This window comes from Chiroxiphia lanceolata, chromosome 14 (assembly GCF_009829145.1).
Source record: "Chiroxiphia lanceolata isolate bChiLan1 chromosome 14, bChiLan1.pri, whole genome shotgun sequence".
Taxonomy (NCBI): domain Eukaryota; kingdom Metazoa; phylum Chordata; class Aves; order Passeriformes; family Pipridae; genus Chiroxiphia; species Chiroxiphia lanceolata.
Genome location: NC_045650.1, coordinates 11,643,563 through 11,667,999, shown reverse-complemented (window position 1 = coordinate 11,667,999; position 24,437 = coordinate 11,643,563). Strand labels below are relative to the sequence as shown.

At 46.2% G+C, this 24,437-nt stretch overlaps 2 protein-coding genes across 3 annotated transcripts in view; both read left to right on the top strand.

The window, feature by feature from the left end:
* The first annotated feature begins 148 nt into the window (after positions 1-148).
* TMEM255A (transmembrane protein 255A) lies at positions 149-23,457 on the top strand. Of its 2 annotated transcripts, none has more exons than XM_032701725.1 (9): positions 149-273; positions 4,551-4,693; positions 8,742-8,804; positions 13,124-13,213; positions 13,892-13,954; positions 14,894-14,982; positions 16,732-16,894; positions 18,185-18,328; positions 21,128-23,457. In XM_032701725.1, the coding sequence occupies exons 1-9, from the start codon at positions 216-218 to the stop codon at positions 21,284-21,286; spliced, it is 972 nt and encodes a 323-aa protein (XP_032557616.1). In that variant the 5' UTR covers positions 149-215; the 3' UTR covers positions 21,287-23,457. The 2 variants fall into 2 exon arrangements, with proteins under 2 accessions (XP_032557616.1, XP_032557617.1); XM_032701726.1 differs by having other exon boundaries at positions 172-273; positions 16,735-16,894.
* UPF3B (UPF3B regulator of nonsense mediated mRNA decay) overlaps positions 19,080-24,437 on the top strand; it is a 33,018-nt gene continuing 27,660 nt past the window's right edge. The window contains exon 1 of the mRNA XM_032701732.1: positions 19,080-19,084. The gene's annotated coding sequence lies outside the window, so the exon portion shown is untranslated. The remainder of the gene's footprint in view (positions 19,085-24,437) is intronic.

Sequence of the window (24,437 nt, the reverse complement as noted above, 5' to 3'; positions counted from 1 at the left end):
GCGGACCCGGGGGTGCAGCGGGCGGTGCAGTCCGGTTCTGTTCGGCTCCGTTCGGTGCTGTTCGATTCGGTTCGTTCCTGCTCGGCTCTGCCCGGTTCCGAGCCGGCCCCGCCGCTCCGTTCCCGCCCCACTGCGCATGCGCGGCGCAGCCGGTGCCGGGGCTGTGGCCGCCGCCGTGGCCCCGCGGCTGCGGCGGGAGCGGCGGCACCGGCACCATGCGGCAGTCCCTGACTCAGCAGCGCCCGGGCGGCGTGGCCCTGCCCGACTCCGTGGGTGAGTGCCGGGCCGGGGGCACCCCGGGCGGGGCCGGGGGCGCGGGGCCGTGCGGGGCGGTGGGTGCGCGGGGACCCGGCGGGTCAGCGGGGCCGGGGCCGCTCCCCCGCTGGGCGCGGGTCCGGCCGCAGGGCACGGTCCGTGTGTCCCCGCAGCCCCGCGGCCGCTGCGGCGGGACCCCCGCGGGCGGGTCGCTGCCCGGCCCCGCAGCGGCGGCAGCAGCAGCAGCAGCATCCTTCGGAGCGGCCGCTGCTGGGGCCGGGCACCGCTCGTCCCTGAGCGCGGACCGCGATCCCCCCACCCTCGCTCCGCCCGAGCGGGGCAGGAGCCCCGCAGCCCCCGCAGCCCCCCGCCCGTGCGCTGCCGGGCCCGCAGTCGGGGGGCGGTGGGGTCACCGCTCCCGCGCTGGCGCGGTTTTAGCAGAGAAAAATGGAACAAAAGGAGAGGGGCTGGGGAGAGGGAGGCTCGGTGCCATCTGTTCCCCCCCCCGTTCTCTCGGGGTAAAAGTTGAAGCTGGCTTCTTCCTTGGGCTACTTTGCGCTTATTCTTCGCTTTCTGGTTTTCCACCCCCCCCCGCCCCAAAGAACAAGATGGAGAAGTCGGTGCTGTTTCTGTGCCATCTTGTCTGTTTTCTTTTAATAATCAGGAAAAAACAGAAGTAAATCAAGGGCAGTACAAAGATATACATTATTGCAAACTTTTAAAGTAATCTGCAAAAACCTGCTACAACCTTGTCTTTAGAGTGGGTTTATATATGGCAAGGATAATAAAAGGATGTTTCTGATGCTTAACATAAAAATGATATTTCTAAGACCGGTCCACATTTGGAGTGCCATTTTAGGAAAAGCAATAGCCAGACTATGGATAGCAGTAATTTCTTTACATCTCACTCCCAAAGTTAAGCAGTGTTTCCGACCACCTTGTATACTCCCACTGTGGTAAGCACTGTGAGTTTTGAGGTATCTAATTAGGATAAATCACAGAGAAAAGGCTATTGCTATCTCTTAAAAGCAGAGATAGCAATGCTCTTGTAGCTCTGCTTCTGTCTACAGAGCTGTACCAAGCTCAGGAACAAAGAGGAGAATGATGTGATGGGGAATTCTTTCAGCAAAAATTAATGTTGAGGGAGATGATTTTGCCAGGGCAGCCCTTCAGCAGCTGTCAACAGAGATACTGAATATGAGTCCATGTATGCTGGAGCAGCTGCAACCATCCTTATAGAAGTACAAAACCACTTTCTCTCTACACACATAGCAAAATGTGTTTTCAGAGAAAGAAAAAATGTGATTAGTGTCCCAGTGCAGAGCTAAAGTGGAGGTAATCACATTATCTCTTCAGTTTCACATCTCTCTTCAATATCAAGGTAAAGGACTATCGTTGGTTTTGTCAGAACTTGGAATAAAAGCTTTTTTTTTTTTTAAATTTAATCTTATAAGGAATATTGAAAAGCTTTTGGAAATTTTCCAGTGGGAAACATTTTGTTTCTCTTCTCTGTTGCATTTTGATGTTTGCCACTCCTGACCAGGGGAAACGATGTGGAAACGAAGAGTGGAAAACATGGTGGTGCAAAAACAAGTTCAGAATCCATAAACAGTGTTTCAAACTGCTTCTTTTAGGGTGTTTTTCCGCAGAAATGCTGTTGAAAAACACTCTGGTTCTGAGACAAACGGTGCGTGTTGCAGGTGTTTTCGTGGTAACTGTGATGGCAGTGCAGGAGCACTGGTTTGTGCTCCTGTGCCCACGGCGCCCACTGGGCCGTGCTCTGCAGGGTGGTTTTGCAGGGCACACAAACATCTGCACACCCACACAGCCCAACCGTGCACAGTTTGAGCTGTGCAAGGAACATATGGCTGGGTTTGTTTACCCTCTGCTCATTTGCCAGCCAAACTGTGGCAGTAAACAGAAGTTTGGTGATCATGTGGAAGCAAGACGGGTTCATTCTTTCTCTCCTTTCAGAACTAATCTGTGTAAGAAGCGGCAGTTTCTCTCCAGGTTCTGAAGTTTTGTTCAGCTAAATTTTGGTCCCAGTGCTATGGAATTTTAAGAAATTTATGGGACACTTGCATTTAAATGGTTACATTAGAACTGCAGTGTGGCACAAGTGATAGTATTTGGGAGGCAATACATACAGAAAGGCTTAATATCTTGATGAATTTTGAATGCTTTAGAAGACTAGATTTTATATTATTAACTTATTTGGCAGATTTAGGAGAATAAAAAGAATAACCCCGAATACAACAAGCAGCAAACAGTTGGGTACCTTTATCTCCAGGCTGTAAAAGCATGGCATGAAAAACTAAGGATCATTGAGAAAAGAACCAGCCTGCATCTTAAGGTTCTTTAGTAGTTATTTAATGTTTTTTTTTGTTTGAAATTAGTAACTGTGTAGCTGTTCATTTCAGCTAAGGACTAACTAGTTGTCAGGCTCCTTGCTCTTAGAACCAGTGATGTCCCACTGGTGCAGTCAGAGCTGTGCTCTGGGACACAGGCAGAAGGTTTGCAGGTGGAGAGCTTTCCTTCCAGAGACACTGGTCAGTCAGAAAGGATGGTGCTTTTCTTTACAAACCTCTCTTACTTTTCACCTAGGGGAGCCTGCTTGAGCAGGGAGGTTGGACTAGATGACCTCCAGTGGTCCTTCCCATTCTGTGATTCTGTGATCTCCTCGTGTTGGGCTTTTAAGCCCCAAGTTTAGGACTTGTCTGTGATTTCAAGCTCATCTGATTGATGTGGGTGAAATGATCCAGCCCCATGCCCATGGCAGCTGTGCCAGTCCAGAGCATGGAGAGGGAGCACTCCTGCCAGCAGCACGGCGGTGGATCAGGCTGGAGCGGGTGTGGAGGAGCAGTGGGGAGCTGCTGCCCTTTTCCTTGGGGAGAGCTGTCCCTGTGGAGGAAGGGAGATAATTTGTACCAGTGTGTGTCCATATGGCTACATTGGTGTAGCTGTTGGGATGAAAAGATCTCTCTGTCTGCTCTGCAGATAGGCACAACCCTACGGAAGGGCTTGTGGGCACCTGGGGTGTACACCTCTGAGACAGAAACTGCCCAGCAAGGCCTGGTGTGCTCCTCTTTCTGGAGAATTTGGACAAGGAGGTTGTGTTTGGCTTGGCCAAGTCTTGGCCTTTCTGCAGGTGTTTTATCTAGCCATGTAGAGGCTGTCAGGGAGCCCTTGAACACCTCAGATGGGGATTCCCAAGATGGTTTCCTTTAGGGACTACACTCAGCAATGGTGAAAGCAGCTCCTTGCCCTTGGGACATGTTCCCTGCCCTTCTCTGAAATACCCTGAGAAGTGCTGGGAGCATGCACATGGCTTGGGAGCCTCTGGGGTGGGAATTACCTTTACCTGCTCCCCAGGCACGCTGGAGAGCCCCAGGCTGTGGGAATGGAATTCAGGATGGCCCCAGCAGCCCCCAGGGAGTGTGGCAGGGGGCTGTTATAGTCCATTGTCCTACCAGCCACTCTTGCAGGTGCTGGTAGGACATATGTATGTCTACATAATATATGAAATATAATCAAAAGGATTGTTCCACAGAGTGATACGAAGATGGCAGAGCACACGCTGAGCAAACACACCTAAGGATGTTGCTGAGTGTAATGTCGCAGCCAGCTTTCCTCTTGGCTGGTGGAATCACTTTTTTGTATTTATGTTCATTTGGGGAGATCTATAAATATATAAAAGAAAAAAAACCTCATCATCAGGCAGCTGTAGATGAGTTTTACTAATCCACAAATTCATTATTCAAGCATGTAAAAATAGCTGGTCCTTGCTGAAAGTAGGGGATGATACTACAGGAGAGTGGCTGTTACTGGTGATGTCTCATTTGCATGGAAAATCGTGGATGCCTTATGATTACAGCCAAGATTGCCCCCCTCAAAACAAGCAGCATACAGTGTGGTTGTTTAGCTTGATGTAAGCAGACAGATCAGAAAATATGTTAGTGCCTAATGGGAATATTTCTCATTAGCTCAATTGCCCCAGGCCAGAGGGGCTGGGAGACTCTGATGTATCTAAATGAGCTTTGCAGAGTTACAGTTCTTAAGGCTCTCTTCATCTACGTCAGAGCAATGATAAGTAAATGTGGATTCAGATGCCCTAGTAACGCTTGATAAAGCATGTTAGTGAAGGTGAAAAGTGACAGCCAAACCCAAAAATATTCTCGAGTTGGAAGAAAGGAAATTCACCATGATGTGGTTGGCGGTGGGAGGAGAAATTTGTGGTGTCGTGACTGTCCCCAGATGAAATCAGCAAATTCTGTTGTGTGTGTGTGTGTTTTTAGGGTCGTTCAATAGAAGAAAAAGAAATTCCCTCTACGTAACTGTGACTCTCCTCATTGTGTCAGTATTAATTCTAACGGTGGGCCTAGCTGCTACAACAAGAACCCAAAATGTGACTGTTGGAGGTTATTACCCAGGGGTTATTGTAAGTATAGAACTCCTAGGTAGGTCTAGAAAACTTATTGCCTACAAAGTCCCTTGTAATGCTGCAAATGTTATAAAGGGTGTTCTTGTCCTGAATATTTTGCTCAGTTACTTCATTGCCATTTGATTTATTTGTTTTATTATTATTTTGCACCTGCTGCTCATTCCCATGCAAAAATCACATCCAAATGGCAGCTTCCTCTGAGCTTAGGTAATAACTAATGCTTTTGAGCTAATGGTATGACAGGTTTTATGTCAGTAGAAGGAACCATAGAACTTCTTTGTTTGCACAGATCACATTCAGCCCAGGCAGAAGTAAGGCAAAGAAGGACCACAGGTGCCAAGAGCAGTTGAGAGACCAGGTCTTGGAATACTGTTCACGTGACTTGTGGTGATAAAGTTCACTTGCCAAAGTGTTTAAAGACTTGGAGTCCCTGGATGAGGAGCTGTGGCAGTTTGCCAGGGGAGCATGTACATCAAAGCCGCGAGCACATCTATTTCTTCTTTTTTGTTATCAACAGCTGAAAGTGGGAAAGGACAATCTTGTAGCTTCAAATGGCTTAATTTAGAGAAGACTACTGGTGTCCAGCCTTCCTGCTATTAGATGTATATCCTCCCACAGAAGCATAAGGGACAAGTACATCGTGCCTCTCCCAGCATGAGCAAAGGTCTAACCCGAGCTGGAAAGCAAGTCCTGGTCTGTTCCTGTGCCTGTCTGAGATATGCTCAGAAAGAAGCACTGAACTGCAGTCAAAATGGGTGTCTTAGCATATTGAGTGTAGCTAGTAGCCCCAGCTAGAGGTTTCTGGTCTAACAGCTGTGGAGTGCTGCACTTCTGATTCGGAGGCTTGAAACAGTCTAGATAACTAGGTAGAGGCTTGTTCTTGACTTATTGCTGTTTGATTTATTTGCCATGCATTGCACATCTCAGGGAGCTTTATACTTCTCTGTGACAGAGTTCCTCTATGACTGAAGAAAGCCACTTTACAGCCCTTAGTGTGGAACATTGTTACAGATTATGTTGGGCCTGTTCTGTTTAGGTTTTCTGGTTTCTCACAGTAACTCCTGCATTTAGACCTGATCTTTTTTAAAGAGAAGTATAGAAGGAAAGTGTTGAGAAGGGTTTCAAACATTCCACACTTAGCCTACACCCTGTCAGCCTGAGCTGAACCTCGTGCTTCAGAGCAGGTCCTGCAGACTGATGCGGATGGGTTGAGTCTGTTGCTCACGTCCCCTTGACATCTCCCGCGCTATTTATGGACTGGGAACGTCAGCATCACTAACGCTTTTTTAGGACTTAGTCTACTCAAGGAATTAATGAATTCCTGGACTTGGGAAGGGCGTTGAGTTACTTTATTCAGAGGCACCCTGGCAATTTCTGTTTATCACCAAATTCCCCCTCTCGGTTCATTAATCCACTGTATGGTAATGTGTGATGACCTCACCTGTCTCCCTGCACAGGAAAACATTCCAGTGTGCTGCTGGATGCTTCAGCAGGTGCTTAAAATAGCCGATGTTTCATAACAAGCTGGGCTTTCTCCCTTTACTGGGAAAAAGGGCTTGCCGTGGTGCGTGAGTACTCGGTGAGCTGTCCCCAAGCAGGTGACTTCCACAGCCCTGAAGAAGCAGCTCCTTGCAGCTCTTGTCATCCAGAACCTCACACTGCTGTTAGCCCTGCGTGCATTTCCCTCAGGGATTCTGTGCACTGTTAGTCATACCCTGAGTGCCCTGTGTTGGTAGGTAAGGTAAGGAAAACACAGAGCCAGAAGTCTCATCACTGCCACGCCTAATGCACCGTTCTTTGCCCCTTCAACTTGTGTTCCTTGGGCAAACACCTCTTGTGGAGGAGGGGACATGCAAAGAAGTGATGTCTAATGCGGGGGATTGTCTTCCCAGGCGTATTCTTCCAAGGAAGGGCAGAACCAGGCACTGGAGACCATCCACACGAGTGGGATTTTGTTTGGTTGGGTTTTTTGAGGGCTTGAGGTTAGTTTTTCCCCAAAACAGCTCAGTTCCTCATTGGCACAACTGGAGAAGCTGAAGCACAGGGTGCAGTGACATGTCCTGTAGACAGGCTGCCCTCACCCTCCTCCATGACCCCCCAACTTTCACAACTACATCAGTGAGCACCCTGGCTGTGTCTCTGTGGGAAATGTCCTCACATGTGCCTGGATGACAGAGCTGGGATAGGGAAGCCTGGAATATAACAGTGGTGCTCAGCAGACAAGAGTAATGATCAGGTGCACAGGGCAAGCACCCTTGTGAAGTGAGACTGTGAGATACGTGTGTTGTCTCCAAGTTACAACAGCTTCCAGAATCTGTGTAAGTGACTGACCTTTCTTATGCTTTCACTGGCAAACCTCTTCTGTAGTGGTTCCTTGCCAAGGATGTTGGCTTCAGGCTTGAAAAGTGCATTCATTTTGTGTCCTGTCCTCCTTTCAAACAGGCATCCCAAGGCATCACATCCATCAGCAAATTAATGATGCAGTTGATGCAGATTCCTAAGATCTCTTTGTCCCATCCATAGAAGAATGAATAGTTTTTCCATTAATGCAATGAGAATTCCTGTTAAGGAGAATCCACTGATTTATTTGGTCTTCACCTGTTGGATGTACAGACTTGCTGTAATTTCTTCTTTTTGAATTATCTTAGATTATCTGAGGTATTTCACCTTTTGATTTGAAGCTGCTCTGAAAGACCACATGGATATTTCTCTTATGGATAAAGCTCAAAGGGCACAAAACATTTTTCTTGAGCATTTGCCTTAGGTGTGTGTTGCCTGATCAGCTGCTCTGCTTTAATCCCTGCTGTTTGAGCCAGCTGCCCTCACTGCCCACGGCGCTGCACCAAAGGTTACTGGGCTTAAGCAGGGCAGAAGGTTTAAGCCCAACTTTTCTTCACATTTGTGTCTGTTAATCTCTGTATATGCCTCTGCCTGAAAGTATTTGGTTTATTAACTCTTTGTTTTCTATTCCTGGCTCTTAAAATATCGATTCCAGGTTGGTTGGCTCATTCTTGAATCACTGCAGTTTGTCTCGTGCTTTGTTCTGCTTCCTGGGGAGTTGGCCAGTTATTGGGTGTTCTCACCCAGATCTTCACTGTCCCTTGGTCTGTTGTCTGGATTTGCACCTGCGTAATATGACAGGTCCAACTGTAGGACTTTTCTGGCATTTCTCATTTTGCTGACCCATGGAAGTGGAGATGGATGTGCTCTAGACCAACCAGAGACCTTTCTTGGCGTGACACAGAAGTACTTCTGCATCTCCCCTCACAGCCTGTGGTTCCTCCTTGAAGTCCCTGTTTCTGGCCTGGCTGAGGTGTGCTCTGTCCTGGAAACTTCTACTTAGTGTAGCTAAATAGCTTAAGGCTGTGGAGAAAGGAGGTGGAAAATCACACTCCTGGATGACTTCATTGAGCTGAAATAAGTGTTGTCAGTTATGGCAGCAAAAAAAAGATGCTTTTGCTGCAGTAGCTTGTTCTGTTGGCTGGGTTGGCGTGAGCTCTTCTGGTAGAAGACCCTGGTGATGCATCCTCACCCCTGGAAATGAGGGAGGAGTAGGAGAAGGCAGAAAGCTGCTAAATCTTCTCAAGTATAAATCTCCCTTATTTCATACTTCACATCAAGAAAGTCTCTGAGTTAAAAACTGAGGTGATTGCTCACAGGCTTGGTGAGGTTACAGAAGCCTGGTCCTGCAGATGTTAGTGCCACGGTCCTGCAAGGTTTGCATCTGGAGAGTCCTGAATGTTGGTAGGGTTGTTCCAAGACACCAATGCATATCCTCATCCACCAGCCATTACTCAGCATCACTGGGGCGGGGATGGAATTCAGAACTCATCCTTTTGGTTTCTACACACGCTTTTAGTGCCATATGTGGGATACACCTGATAGTTCCTGCTAGTGAGACTCCACTGGTTTCTTGCTAAGGAAGAGTGCTCACACATCCACAGTATGTTCTTTTGCTGCTTCTGGGTTTAAATGTGTTCTGTCTGTATACAAAATATGTCGGGTATCATCCTGATCTAAATGCTAACAATACATTGTTTTTCAGCTTGGTTTTGGGTCGTTTCTTGGAATAATTGGATCAAACTTGATAGAAAACAAAAGGCAAATGGTAAGTTCTTTATAGAAACTTCTCTAAAAAAAATGACAGTAACTCAAGTATTGTATGTAGATAGTATTATTGGTTTTCCTAACTCTTCCAGGGTAGTATTGCATACCTCTTGAGAACTAGAGATGGTTTCTGGCAGCCCAGGAGAACAAGGCTGTTAACTCTATTTTTAAATAAAAAAAAAAAAAAAAAGCTCAAGGAAGCACAAAGTGACTATACACAGTCTCACTGAACTTGGTGGGATTTTTTAAAGAGCTTGAAATTGAGCATTTGGAGTTTTCAGGATAGTCAGTGCTTCACAGGTTCATGCCCAGGGCTTTTTCTTTTGAGCTGTCTCAGTATGTGATACATAATATGGTAAATAAGATAAAAATAATATAGTTATTTTAAATCTTCTAAAATAAATACTTTGAAGCCCAGAACTCTAGAAAAATTGCTTTTGGCCACTTTCTATTCTAAGCAATGGTTAGAGGAGAAGATCAAGCAGCTGGTGTAACAGGCAGTCTGGAGGTAAAATCCCCTAGAGAGCCCAGCAGAAAGTCCTTCCTGAAGACAGGAGTGCTCAGAGCTGTCTGCTCTACAAATGTCTACAGCATAAGTCACTTGAGATATCATCATGACAAAAAGCATGAAGACTGATGTAACTGAAAAGCAGCCAATCTCTCCAGCACTGCTGATTAACACACCTGTTGCTGGTTCCTGTTTCCAAACACCTCTTCCAGTGAGAAGGAAAACCAAGAAACTGCTGTAGACCAGCAGTTGGGGACCTCAGAAACACAGGAGGTGCTGGCTAGACCAGGTGTGCAGCCCCCAGTGCTCTTGGGCTCCCTCCTTGTGCTGCAAGGAGGGTTTTGTGTGCTGGGGCTGGGAGCAACATTCAGAAGAGAGCAGGTGGCACAAACCAGGGGAGATGAGATCACAACTGGGCTTGTACTGGGGTGGGAGGGGGTCTCTCTGTGCAGTGGGGATGGAGCTGGCTCAGATTACCCCTCTTAGCAAGCGCAGGACACTTGGCTTTGCCACAGGACACTTGTGGACTTGTCCGGGTCTCTGATGGCATCTTGCAGATGCTGTTTCACAAACCCCACACCTTGATGCCTGTGCCTGGAGGTAGGGGCTGTAGTGCTTGGGGCCATCAGTAACAGGGCTTAGGGCAGGGGGAAGGCTTTTTGGAGAATTTAGCCAAAGGTGAAGGTAGAGAAAGATCAGTAGAAGTTGGTACCCGATACTGTCCTGGCAGGCTGTTGAGCTCAATCCTTCCAAGCCTGTTTCCTCTGCCTGCCCACACATGGCTGGCCAGAGGTAGCATGTGGGGAGGAGCAGTCCAGCTCCTGGAGCACCCTGTGGGCAGATCTGTCTCCTGCCTTGGCTGGGCTCTCCCAAGAGAGTGGCTGCAATCCCCCTCCCCAGTGGTTTCCCCATGCTCTGGCAGCAAGATCTCTCCAGCCTTCTGGTGTGGGGCAGCAGAGGGCTGAGGGAGGTGGTGCTGTCCCTGCAGCCTGTCCCACTGGGCTGCTGCTGCTTCTGCAGGGATGGAGCTGCCTCTGGGAGGGGGCCCAGGAGTCAGATTAGCAGGGTGTGCTGCTGACCAAGGCTAAGGCGTGGTGGCCAAGCTGCAGGGGGAAATGGGAGAAATTCCTGCCTGTCCAAATCCGGAAGCTCGGCTGTGCTGCCTTAGCCTTTGCTTTGCAAATAGCAGGCTCCCTGCAGAGCCAGAGGGAGAGGGTGAGGCAGACCCTGCAGGAGAGGACATCTGCCTTTCCCACAGTCAGACAGGGTGCAGGGGAGGTGAGTTTCCCAGTGGATATTTTTTGTTGTTTTCACCCTGGCTCTGCAAGAGCAACATGTCCTGTTCTTTCTGTCCTAGCGGGGTTTCAGCCTCTTGCTCATCATATATTAGCAGCATGTCAGTGTCTGGTTGAGCAATGACCATGTTGTGCCAGTCCTGGACCTCCACAGGAGTGGCCACGAGTGCCAGCATGGCTCTGACTTGACTATTTGGTTATTTTGAAGAGCCCTGGGTAGCCTGTGTTTGTTCTTTTCATCTCTCTATCATTTTGTGTCCTAAAAAGCACACATGACCCAGCTTTGCAGGGATTGCGTCACTGCTGCCTCGGCCGGCAGCGAGCGTGTCTCTGCTCTGACCGCAGAGAGGACATGCAGTAGCTGTCACTTATTGCCCCTGTGCTTTAGTCACACCTCCTCCTTGCCCAGGGGCAGCTTTGTCCATTACATGTTTCCATAATGCCACTGGCAGCGCAGGATTTATGTTTTATTATCTCCTGTGAACTTCCCCAGTGTCGTAGTTTGCTAAAAGACAGTCTGGGTCTGGCTTGTTACGCAGCTGATGGCAGAAAAAGCTAAAAGCAACTTCTGCAGCCATGTTTTCAGGTGTGTTTCTGTCCATCAGGTGACTGGGGAGCGTGAGGAGTGGAATGAGCCAGTGTGGCTTAGGGGGAGAGCTAAGCTGAAGCAGCACTCACTCCTCACTTCTCTCCTGCCTGCTGTCAGGAATAGACCTCTCTGTTTTTTCCCACCCAAGCATATTGACTGCCATGCCATACATCTGCACTTCCCACTTGCCAGAGGAAGGGAGAGCTCTCGTCCCCCCAGGGAGGCCCAGCTACCTGCTCAGCAGTTTTCAGCCGAGGAGTCAGAGGTTTACGTGCCTTTATGACAGTCATGCAGGCCAGGGAAAAGTGAGAACCAACAGCTTCACAGCCCACGAGTGGCTGTACCTTCGCCTAAAGGGATCCTCAGCCCAGGACACTCCTGCTTCCTGGTTCCTGCACTGTCCAAACCCAGTTTGTCTTTTCTTGTCTGAGTGCTGCGTGGTGTGGCTGACTTCATCAAGAGTTAGATGAGTGAAGACCAATCAAGAATATCACTCAGCTCTTGAGAGGGGCTTCTGCTTGCTACAGCGACAAACTAATAAGCCCAAATCAAAAATCTTGGTGGCAAGTTGAAAACTGAGATTTTAAAAATTAATTTGTATATTTCTATTTGCTGTTTGATTTTTCTTTATCATAAATTCTCAGTGTTTGGTTTTCAGGCTTTTCTTTCTCCAGCTGAGAGAGAGGAAACTGTGTAAATAAAGTGAGCAAACCCATTTCTAGCATTAGATCCTTATCTCTTGGTAGGGCTGTTATGAAAGTATCATCATTAACCTTGTATTTATTTTAAACAACCATATTAGCAGCTCCTATCTGCAAGCAGGCATGACCAACAAATACCCTAATTGTATATATTTAGTGTTTGGCTCACTTCCCATCTCCAAGGCTCATGCTATTTAGGGAAAATATCCTCTTTCATGTATGTATGAAAAAAAGGACAGTACAGAGGAAAACCAAACTTGCTACAAAATAACCTAAGCCATAAGCCCCATTCTTCCACTGAGACTGTGAGAAGCTGCACCTTCTCCTCTTGTGTAATTTCACTGGTTTGGTTGTGAAACAGGGTGACTGTGATGGATAATGTGAATTGGGATCCAGATGTGGAGATGCTGAGGCTGAGTGGGGAGGAAATGCAGGTGTTTACAGCTGACAGAAACAAGGTCTCAGTGTAGGATCTGATCCTGGAAAACTTGTCACCTGCTGCCATCTGCAAGTAGTTTGTGGCACAGCATCTAATATTCCAGTAGCAGCCTAGTGGCTGTGATGTGTTCATGTGGTCACTGGGATCATTTCACAGTCTGCTCCATCTGCTGCTGCAGGTTTTATGTCTATGCCTTGAATACTTGCCTCATCTAGAAAACCATTTTATTTTCTCTCATTTTGAAGCTAAGTGAAGTCAGCAATTGTACAGGGACCATTTCCACTGTCCCAAGCGAGCCCTCCTGCATCCCCACTCGTTTCTCAAGCTGACCTGCTCTGCACATGGATGTTGCTGGAAGAAGGCCTGTTTTCACTTAGGGAGATCTAGGTAAAACCGGTGTGATTAACCTAAAAATCCTCAGGTACTTTAAAAATACACATAGGATCCTTCTGGATTGTGTTAGGGAAGAGTTAAGGACAGCAGCAGCCAGAAGAGGAGGTGTATCCTCAGCCTAAGTTTAGCCTTTTGGAGTCATGGAAAAACCTGCATTACTATCTCAAGTGCCCAGAGAACCAGTCTGGCACAGTGCTGCTGCTCCTGCCACTTTTCCAGAGCAGACACACATCCCACTGCCTTCAGTGAGAGCAGGCTGTGCAGCCCAGGCAAACATTTGGGTCATTGATTGCTCGAGGGCTTATTGACTGTGGTTTACGTATCCTTGTGGAGAGGGCACAAATCACTTGGTTGTGGAGAGGCAGATGATACTTTGCTTTATTTTCCTTTCTCAGCTGGTTGCATCGATCGTCTTCATCAGCTTTGGTGTCATTGCTGCGTTCTGCTGTGCCATAGTAGACGGTGTCTTTGCTGCCAGACACATAGTAAGTGCTTCCAGGAAAACACAGGTCCTGCAATGCTTTTACTCTAGGAAAGCAAGTGATGGTGTCTGCAGTCCTGTATCGGGACACATCAAACCCTGCAAATATACACCATGTGCTGAATGCTGTTTTAAATCATAAGCTTTAGAAAAATGTATCTTTTTTAAAAAATATTTTTAAATTAGCATGAAGAATTGAGATCTTAAAACTTTGTGTGTGTGTGCTTTATGTGTTTACTGAGTCTCACAACTCTTAAGATGTCGTGTGAATTACAACTATCGCCAAGGGACAAAATATGACCAGTAACATCTATTTCGTTTTAAATGTAGGCAGAGGTAGTTCTTAATGCAGAGTCAGCCACTGAATGTTGTAGTAGAATGAAGCAATTTGATACAAAACTCATTAAAGCATTAGAGTATAAACAGGAAACAGTTGTTCTCAGTTTCCATTTAGTGACTTAAAAAAATGATGAGCTGCTGCTGTCACGACCAATCACTAGTGCAGTGGCAAGTGCATCCCTCCAAGGACCAGGGTCAAACATCACCCAGGGCTCAGCGAGCTGGGGTGGGGGGGTGCCATGGCTGGGATGGTACAAAGCAAGTCTCTTAAGTTTCCCCAGCCCCTTTAGGTGGTTTTTTTGGTTTAGCTGCAGTACTGATCCTGGTGCCTTTCCCCCCGCAGGACCTGAGGCCGCTGTACGCGGGGCGATGTCAGTACTACTCCAAGAGCACGACCCCGCCTGAGGTGAGAGCAGGTTTGGTTGTGCTGGCTCTGAAGGGGCACCTTCATGGTGCAGGTGGAAGGACCTGCTGCCAGGAGTCTGCTCCAGTGTCCTGGAGGTCTGGAAAGTGAGGAGGGGGTGGGAGGCTGGGCCTGGGGTGGGAGGACTCAAGGAGGTGAATTCCTCCGTGCTTGGTGCTGCCTTATTACTGAAGGAGCAGGTGGAGAGGAGGGGATGGGGGGTAGGGAAATACACCAGTTTCTCTAGATCTTCAGCTGTGCATTCATTATGGGATTAAGGTGTGGGTTAAGAGTTCAGACAGCAGTAATTTCTGTGGGTTTGAGCAACATGTACCAGCCTCTGCACCCCTGCTATTGTATTCTCCAAAGAAAAGCCTCTCAGGGCTCCCAAGTTCCCAAGAAGTTTTGAATAACCACTGTATTTCAAATTAGAATGCCTGCTTGAAGTGCAAAGTTAAATACTACCCAGCAGCATTGCTGGGGTCCACTCTCTTTTCAGGCCAAAGCCTGTCCATGTGAGCTTGGGTGTTACCACCCATGGGCAGACAATACCCACTTTGGTCAGTTATGCACCAGTATGGAATTCTTGCTCAGTTTGTACCGTGCTGTTGGCAGCTCTGTGCTCTGAGTTGCTGTGTGGTGAACCGTGTTGGTTCAGCAACACCTCAGTTGCCTGTAAGAGTTGCAAACCCCCTTCCTATGCAGGCGTGGGCTTGTCTGTGAACTCCCCACTGTGAAAGGAAATGCTGGTCTGTTCTAGTCTAGTACATCTTTATTCCAGTAACTGTGGACTTTGCAGGAGCAAGATAAGGAAGGAAAAATCTGCCTGGGGCTAATCTGGAGATCAGTGCAAAATCTACATGTAGAGCAAGCCAAATAGCAGCAGAAACTGTTTGAGGATGTCCCAATGTGCTTTATGTATTTTTCTCTGTGTTCACACAGGCGATCTGTCACCCACAACGCCGTGCCCCCTGCACACCAAAAATAAAAACCAATACCTGCTTCTGCTGTGACCTGTACAACTGTGGGAAGTAAGCCAAAAATGCCATTCCTGGCCATGGGAAGGGCAAGCAGGTGTCTGCCTTGCAGGTGTCTGCCTTGCAGGTGTCTGCCTTGCAGGTGTCTGCCAGGCCAGGACAGTATCGGTTAATGACAGTTGTTGTGGGAAGGGATCTTAAGCTGTGGTTACCAACCACCAGGAGTCCCAGACAAAAGCTAACCAAATAAAGGGGTGTGTGAACTCACCAAAGCCATCCCACCTGTGGGTGAGCATGCTCTGGGCCAGCCCAGCTGGAAAAATGAAGAGGACAGGAGTTTCCATTGCTTTTGTGCTTGGTGTCCTCAGTTTTCCCCCCGTTGAGTGTCACCTTCCTTCTCTGTTGGCACTGCTTGTTCCGTGGGTCTTATTTTGTTTTAGATGATTATTGGTGTAAAAACTGGGACACTGTTCTTCCTCTCCTTGTGACCGTTTCATTCCCCACCCTGCCAACAGGGAGGAGAGTTCACAGGCTGGTGTTCATAAACCTCTCTGCCCATTTCTGAATATCGTTCATGGTCACAGAGGGTTGGAAGGTGAATCAGCACTGTGCAATGAAGAGTCAGAAGGTGGTTACCAATCCAGAGCCACTGCAGAGTGATCACACCAGCTAGATCAGGCTAAGCCAGCTTCATTTACAGCATGTGCTGCTTATATCATGTGGAGTCTCTAATGTGTGTCAGCAAGCAATTAATAAATTGATTTTTTTAGTGCTCGTTCTTGCCTAGGGCTGTTCTAGGCTTAGCATTTCTCACAGTACTTAGCTGGGCTGGCCCCCACTTAAATCATTGACTGTGGTGGAGGAAGATCAAAAGCTGCTGTTGGGAGAGGGTGGGTGGTTCCCTGTGCTGGGAAACGTGATCCCTGGTCTTTGTAGGACTTCGTGTCTGTGAAAGCTGTTGCAGAGGGGCAAGCTCACACCTTCCTTTAGCAATTTACAGAACATTATCCCTTTGTACTGGCTGGAGAGAGCGATTCACAGAGAAGTGTTTGGAATAGAAAAGCTTGAAACTTTTCTGTATTTCCCTTTCTTTTGGTTTTGGGGTTTTTTGTCCCCAGGCAGGCTGGTTCAGGGTCCTGCCTCTGACCCATTTTCCCCTCTTTGATACAAGATACTAGTTGTTACCATCTTAATCTTGCTTAGCACCACAAAAATATCCTTCACTGAGGAGGTGCTGGTTCTTTTGGGATCTCATTAAGAAAGGCATGGACATTCAAGACCGGTTAGTGCACGTGTAAAGGATGGAAAATGCAGAAAAAGTGATGGCAATCTTGCATCCTTCCGGCTGTGGCAGCACAGGACGAGCCCCTTCCCGTGGATAAGTACTTGCTGTACGTCTCTGACAGTGCAGAATGTTCTGGTCGGTGCACCAAGGCTGGCTGAGAGCTCTGACACATCTCCATAGGAACGAGCTCTTGCCAGCAGCACATACAGGTTGTATTGTTGGAGGCGGTCACGGTGTGTGCTCGGGTCACACGGAGGTCAAGCCAGCCAACGTGCAGGTTTTTGGGTGTTTGCAGGCCTTGTTTGTTTCAGAGCACATCAATCTTCTGCTGTCATTGTGCAGGGAGATCTTGGATGGCACAAGCATGGGATCTACCAGGTTTTATCCCCACTCCCTTGGTAGTCAGGTCCAGGCTGTCACTGAATTGCAGAAAGCATTTTACTGTCCAGCAGAAGTACTTAGGTTTTACGATGCGTGGTGCAGTTTTTTTATCATTATTGTTTTCTTTCCTAATCTAGCAGAGTGGAGATTTCTGGAGGCTACTATGAATACATCGATGTCAGCAGCTGCCAGGACATCATCCACCTTTACCACTTGCTCTGGTCAGCAACAATTCTGAACATAGTGGGGCTATTCCTGGGGATCATTACAGCAGCAATCCTTGGAGGCTTTAAAGACATGGTAAGAGGGTATCAATTTCTCTGTATATTAAGGCAAAAAATCTCAGGCAAATTGCCTTTTAAAAATAATCATGAGAACAGCTATTAGTATTTCCATGCAAATTATCTATGCATCACTGCAATCAGGATGAAAAGGAGGGCAGGAAATAACTGTGAGGGAAAAGTGGAAGTGATTCACTTTTCTGATCTCGAGTCACCACCTGAGCACAGTTAGAAAAGATGAACAAAATTAGGAGGTTGTATTTTCAAAAGGAACCTTCTCAGAGGTGTTGGCAATACCAGGATGAATGAAAATAAGCTCTTTCTTAAAAATTGATCTTCCTTTTCAAAGCATTCTCATTCTACAAGGAAATGTGTGGTGGTTGCTCATGAATTGTTGATTTTATAGCAGTAGTAGGGTTCTGAGCTTTACAGGCTGTTAAAGCAGCTGTGTTAGGCTAAAACCCTCCATCTAGTTTCTTCATGGTGTGGAACCTGGAAGGGTGAACTGGGGATCAAAACCAAACTTCAGATAATGGAGAAAATGCTGTTCTGACAACATGAGCTTTGAAATGCCCTCACTTGACCAGGCTACCTTCCATACAGTTTTGTTCTGAAGGCACAAATCAGTGGGGAGAGCTGAACATTCAGCAGATACACTTGGGTTTTTTTCAGTCTCTTGTGACTCATTTGGAAAAATACAAAATGAGACACACGGAAAAAGAGCATTTGTTGTCCTGGCTATACATTTTTCTTACAAAGAAATCTTGGACCCTGCACTAAGGGTGCCCTATTGCAGAACTCTGAACTCTTTTCAGACTCACCAGTATCTTCCCAAAAAAAATAGGAGACACATTCCTAGCTGTGCACTGGAGCCTTTTGAGATTTGATCCACACCAGAGAGCCTCTAAACCTCTGCAAAAAAAAAGATGCATAGAAGTGTCTGTGAACAGCAGTACAAGAGGATTTGAAATATCTCAAAATGCACTGAATAACAGAGTAATCAGAATTAATGGATCATTTCTCCCACTTGTGAAGATGCAAATCTGTTTTGTCTGAGTACTGGTGTGCACTGGGCTATTATCAGCTTTTTCTGTGGAATCTGAGAGGAAGCAATGAGTGGGTGATGAATGAAATGACCTTGGGACTTAGCTGCTGCCCTGAGAGGGAACTGGATTGCCAGTTGCTAATTCAACAGAATTGAGGTCTAAAGACACACAGTGCTCCTCTAAATCATTTCTGCTTTCATTCAGCTGTCAGCTTTCCATGACTTGGTTAGCAGCCTGAAATTCTCTTCTTTTTGTTTCAACAGACTCCTTCCCTCCCTACGCTGAACTGTACGGTTGAAAATGCACACCCTTCAGTGACCTACTACTCAAGGCCACAAGTGACATCTTACAACACCTACTACCACAGCACTCCTCACCTGCCTCCCTACTCTGCATATGACTTTCAGGTGGGGAATGTTACAGGATGTTTTTGTGTTTAGCAGCAAGGTTAAATCCAGCCAGTCCTGCAGGACTCTGGAGACCTGCCTTCCCATCATTCACACAGTTTAATTTTCTTGTTCCTGCAGAACATATCCAATCTTTCCTACTAGGTAGGAAAGACCAAGTCCTTGGTAGTGCTCTCTCTTACTAAGGCAGTGTTTTCCTGAAAGCTGTCTTTGAAGTGAGGGCAACAGAACCTGCTGCCTGCCTGCCTTCCCCACCTCTCACTAGTAGAGGCCACATTAAAAATAGGCATTGCCTCTGGCACTGCAGTGTTCTGAGGAGAGAGGCAAAGCCAGGTGTTCAGGTGCTAGATTTTATTGGGCCAACTGCTGTGTCTGAGAGAAACAGATGAGCTTTTGGAAACAAGCTATTTGATCTCCTGAAGAGACATGATGCCTGAAAAGCTATTGTGTGGGTTTTTTCCACGTGGTTCAGCTGGTCTAAGAGTGGTCTCTGCAAACATCACCTCTGCTGTAATGCATCCCTTCCTCTTTGAATTATGGAGCTGTGCTGTTGGAAGTGCTGCATTCACGTGAAGCTTTCAGCTCTCACTGGTGAAGCAGATGAGGACATTTCCTCCTCAGCTCTTTTGTCAAGTGGATGTTATCACAGTGGTGATGATAACACATCATACATTTTCTTTGCAACCATCAGGGCTGAAGACTTTTTTTAATTAACAAGAGGTTAAGGTCTTAGAAATCAACTAAGAGGTGTGCTCTGTGATAGCCACCATCTCCCATGCATGAGAGTTAACAAAAATCTAAACCTTTCTGGTTTTACTGCTAGTGCCACTAGACAACACTGCTGTCAGGGCTTCCTAGGTATGCTTGAATACTTATATCACAATTTCTAGGATTTATGTATACAGATTTGTGATGCATTTTTGAGATTAATGAAACCTGGGACAGTCACTGGCATCGTATCACTTACAAAAATGCCAGCCTCAGTGCATACCAAACCAAGCTCGTCTGCAAAGTCCTCTTCCAGCTTCTCAGCGGTTCTAAGTGCTGTCAGACTCAGGATTTGTCAGTACAGTGGCCCCAGTACCTGCAGAGAGCTCAGCATGGGTGGATTTTCCTGCTTTTTATCTGGAAGTACTGCTGGGCTCTGCTAACAGAGCTCAGCTGGATGGATCAAAGTCTCTGGGTCTCAGTGCTGTGAGCACAGGTGTTGGCTTAGGAGTCAGCACAAAAGCTGGGCATAAATTCAGGTAATTTAAATTTAATATAGCCAAGTCTCTCAGATGCAATTCCAAGTCTGTGCTTTGTGTATCTTCCAGGAAACTTGAGGGCCTGCAGGAGAGCCTTAGCTGAGCCTCTGGCTGTGGAGACTCTCTTGCCTTGAACCCTACTCTGCTCCAAGCAGTGACTGTACCACCCTGACACCTTCTTCTCTGCCATCCTGCAGTGCACAGAGCAGGCCCAGCCTTGCCTCTCAAATCCCTTGCAGAGGATGCATTTGCCTCTGGTGCAAGAGTGCTTCCCACTCATCCCACACATCCTTCACAGGAAAAAAAAACAGCACTATTCCAGAATTTCTGAGGAAGCCTGTGCCCCTGCAAGAGCTTTCACATACAAATTTAAAATGGCAGACCCAGCTCTCTGGTTTTTGGGGAGCTGGTGGGTATTGCAGCAGCCACTACTTGTGCCATCGCTAATGATACTCCACACTCCTCCAGTGGTGAGGAAGGCACCAGGCCTTTGCAGGGGGCCGTGATGGGAACTGGGCAGTAGGAAAATGTCCTGGTGGGAGCAGTGCCAACATCTTACTCCTCATTGTGTTCTTGGTTGGGGGCAATTGGGTGAGAAAGCCTCAGAGTTTTGAGTTCCACAGGCCCTGAGCCACGTTTGGCTCTGACAAGAGCGCAGGCAAGCATTGACCTTCTCTGCCTTTCACCCCGTGTTGAAGGAGGAATTAATGCCATCTTCCCATGGGCACTCCCATGCCCCTGGCAGTGCAGTGCAAATCCTCCTCACACTTGGGTCTCTGCCAGGGCCTTAAGCCAGGAGCATTTGGGATTTCAGTTCGTGCCGCAGCCAAAGGGTGGTGGAGGGGTGTGTGGTGCCTGGGCTCTGCCCCAGTGTTTGCTGGTGTGTCCAGGCACCACCAAACGCTGTTTGCTCTGCAGGTGGCCCGTTCAGGTGAGCCAGGTGGCCAACAGCAGCACAGGGGCACCATGACTGTCTGGGGCAAACCCACCGTGTATTAGTGGCCAGAAGAGTTGTCGTGGTTTGACCTCAACCAGTTGGGCCCCACACAGATGGGATGGGGGGGATCAGGAAGAGAATCAAAAGTGAGAAAATTTGTGGGACAGTAAAGCAAAGGCCACGTGCACAAGCAACATAGTCTGGGTTATCCCTTGGGTCAGTTGGGATCAGCTGTCCCAGCTCTGTCCCCTCCCAGCAACTTGTCCCCCCCCAGCCTCCTCCCTGGAGGGTGGGGTGAGGAGCAGAAAAGACCTTGGCTCTGGGTAAGCTCTGCTCAGTGATAAGGGAAACATCCCTGAATTATCAACACTGTTTCCAGCAGAAATCCAAACCACAGCCCCCTACCAGCTGCTGTGAAGAAAATTAACTCTTTCACAGCCAAAACCAGCACAGGCGCAAGTGGAAATAACAGAATTGTTATTTGCATGTACACGTTTTGCAGAGGCGAACCTTGCACTGTTAATTTTGAACTGCTCGGTAATCAAGTATCGCTTTGCCAAGGTCCTTGACATTATGAAGTGGTTACATTACAGCCTTCTTGCTGTCTCTCTGCAGCATTCCAGCGTGTTTCCAGCCTCCACTCCTTCTGGCCTCTCCGATGACCCCCAGTCCATGTCTCCATCTCCCAGCTATATGTGGGCCTCTAATGCGCCGCCTCGTTACTCGCCACCGTATTTTCCCCCTTTTGAAAAGCCACCACCTTACACACCATAAAGAATGTGGGAAAGAAGACAAAAATACTCGCCATCGAAATAATTGTGAACATTTTGTATTTATATTTTACTGTGGGAGGCAGCAGGAGGATAGATACAGAAGAGAATTGCAAATACAAATATTAGATTGGACTGTTCTTTCTTGCGAGACTTATTTCAGAAGTTCAGCAATGGCCTGTGATAAAGGGACAGACTGCTGATGTTTTAAAGTGTTGGTGAGTAGCAGGTGACCTAAATGTCAGCCTCTTTGGTTCATGTAATCCTTGATTTTTAATAAAGTGATCCAACACAGATGACAGATTCTGGTCTGCCTTACTCCATCTTGTGCCAAGCTGAAGTAAGGGTAGCCAGGATCGATAGCTGCCAGAGACTATCAGTCTGTTTAAGGTGAGGGTGCTTGCCACTGGGTTTGTTTGGCCTTCAGGCTCCAACTGCTGGGATTTTGGGCAGGGAGGCACAGGACCTGGCTCACATCACTTGTTGGTTACAGCCTACACACTGGAAAAATCTTCAAACTTCAACCCTATTGAAAAGAGGTAACATCCTAGGATAGTCTCGTAGATTGTAGCAAAACAACTGGAACATTGCTTTTTTGAGGGAGGGGAATCTTTAACAGGCAAGCTGTTTTTATTTCAGAATGCTTCTTAAAGTGAAATGGAAGGTGAAATGGAGTTGTCTCTCTCTGAATTCTGTGTAAGTAAAGCTGAAGTAAAGCATTTTGGGTGGTTGCACTGCCTAAATCACCCTTGTATTCCTATAAAGAGCATCAGAAGCTGTCCACAAGTCACTGAAACAGTGCAGTGAAAACATAATGTATTTATTTATTTCCCTTTTGTTTGGTTGGGATTTTTTTTTTAAGCTTGTACTTTTAACTTTTTTAATGGACTGAATCAGCTCCCTGAATAAGCACTGTTTTAGTAGCTGTATTATGGGCTGCACATAAGGAATATCCACTACTAGTTCTCCAAGACATAAGTCTCACACAGTAAAATTCAACACCCTGTAATATAGGATGAAACTGAGGAATTTGCAATTACTGTTGTGACTTTCATTTAATCTTCAGCTGATGACTATGCTGACTGATCTAGATTAAAGCAGATTTTGCATGCATCCTGCATAACAAAAGAAGGTCAGCTTTGATATGTGACACACTGACCTGTAAAGTGTGGTTCTACTCCAGGAAGTGATTTCAGATGACAGTGTTCAGATCTGAGCTGCTCAACCTGAGTGTTCTCAACTGCTTACTTCAGGGATACAAATAACGTATTGACATTTTACCACTTATTTCCTAAAGATTTAATTTCCTTGGCATCAGTTTGTTGACTCTAATCCTCAGTTGCCTACCTTTACTTGCAACTGATGCAGACCAAAAGGCACCTAGAAGTTAAATCTGGATTTCAGAATCAAAAAGTGGAATATATGCTAGTAGGGTAGGGAAAAATCCAGTTGGATTTTAAACTGTGGCATCTCCTTTTAATCTATTTAAAAAAAAATATTAAAATCAATTAAAATGCTGTCAACATGGAAAACAAACACTGAAGTCTCTGATCTCACTTTTGAAAGTACACCCACACTTTATAATGCTGTTTTTAATCCTATGCATTTGCAAAGCCTTTAGGCTAGACTCTGTGTTAACCTTATCATTTCCACTGTCAAATACTAATCAGTATGTTAGTATATTAAAGGATAATATTGTTTATCCAGAAGCAAGTGTAACTTTTCTCCAGTAAGAAGGGGAACTAAACAGCTGGAGAAAGGAATACAACTTATGGGATTTAAAGCAGTAGTGTATGCAAAACATATCCTGGTCACATTTTGTTTGTTGAAGTGCAGCTCCTATAAATTTGCATACTGAAAATAAATTTATATACTAGGGCATCCTCCATTTTATATTACATTTTACTGAATTAAATCTTGATAAAGAGATCACGGGCAATTTCAAAACAGACAGTACTTCTCTTGATAAAACTCCCCACAAAACTAGAATTAGAAGGGCACATCAGTTTAGTATCAGAAAACATTTTATTGCTGTATCTTTGAGACAATAACAGTCCTGTCCCACTTCTGACAAACACTCTACCATTTGTGCCTGTCAACTAAATAGGGCTAGAAAGACTAGGGGACACCACAGGACAGGACTGAAACTCCTGAGAGGAACATAACTTACTGGCAGAGAAACAACTGGGAAATTATTGATTTTGAGTTGAAAAATATTAAACTTAGGAAATATCCAAATTCTCATTTTTTCTAAGGAATACTTAAGCAAAAGTTACATTGCTGCTTTAAATTCACTATAAAAGGACAAGGCCATTTTCACATTTAAAAAAATTACTGGTGGGATTTTCTGTTGAATTACCTGTGTCCTTCTGCTTGAGCAAAACTAAGCGTTTAATGTAACTGCAACATTCTGCACTGTATTCATCATTTCTTATGAGAATGTCAAGATTGTGGCTCATATGTACCCTTTTATTACTTTACCAAAGTTAAATAAAATTGTGTGACTTTTGTAAACATTTATAAATTGCATTTTACATTTTAACAACTTTCCTGTCTTAAAAGCATCTTTAATGTTACTTGAGAAATTCCACTATAATTGCACTGTGAATAAAAAAAAAAAAAAAAAAGAAAAACCCAACGAACAAAAAAACCCCCACCTCTACTTGTTATACTGGAAATGTGTTTTTATACCAGGATTAACCAAAGACACCTTTTTTAAATTCTGTTTTTGAAAGCCACAGATGTCCCTACACTTTGTATTTCTGCTGTTCTACCCACATAACATGGTGCCCTGACCTCCAGCACTATAAAGGCATTACTGCTGATTTTTTGCTTTAACACACAGATGAATAATGTAGACAGTGGAGTCTCAGTGTCTCCTTTGCTTACTATGGGCCTAATTCTGTCCTGATGAAGTCAGCTGCTCCTTGATGTTAGCAGAGCTAGGTAGAAGCCCTATGCCAAGGAGATAAAGGCATCTAAAACATCATTTCATATGTTACTTATTAAACTTCAGTCCTGACCAGTGATAATAAGTCTACACAAAGTAACTGATTACCTCCATGTAATTGTTACCTACAGTCAAACCCTTATGAATCATAACAGTCAGCAGCTGGGAAGAAGAGAAGCCCAAACCATGAGTGAGCTGAAATGCA

Coding starts and splice junctions, on each gene's coding strand:
- TMEM255A (XM_032701725.1), top strand. CDS start 216: ATGCGGCAGTCCCTGACTCAGCAGCGCCCGGGCGGCGTGGCCCTGCCC. Junction 13,955..14,893: donor AGAGCACGACCCCGCCTGAG/GTGAGAGCAGGT, acceptor GTGTTCACACAG/GCGATCTGTCACCCACAACG. Junction 18,329..21,127: donor ACTCTGCATATGACTTTCAG/GTGGGGAATGTT, acceptor GTCTCTCTGCAG/CATTCCAGCGTGTTTCCAGC.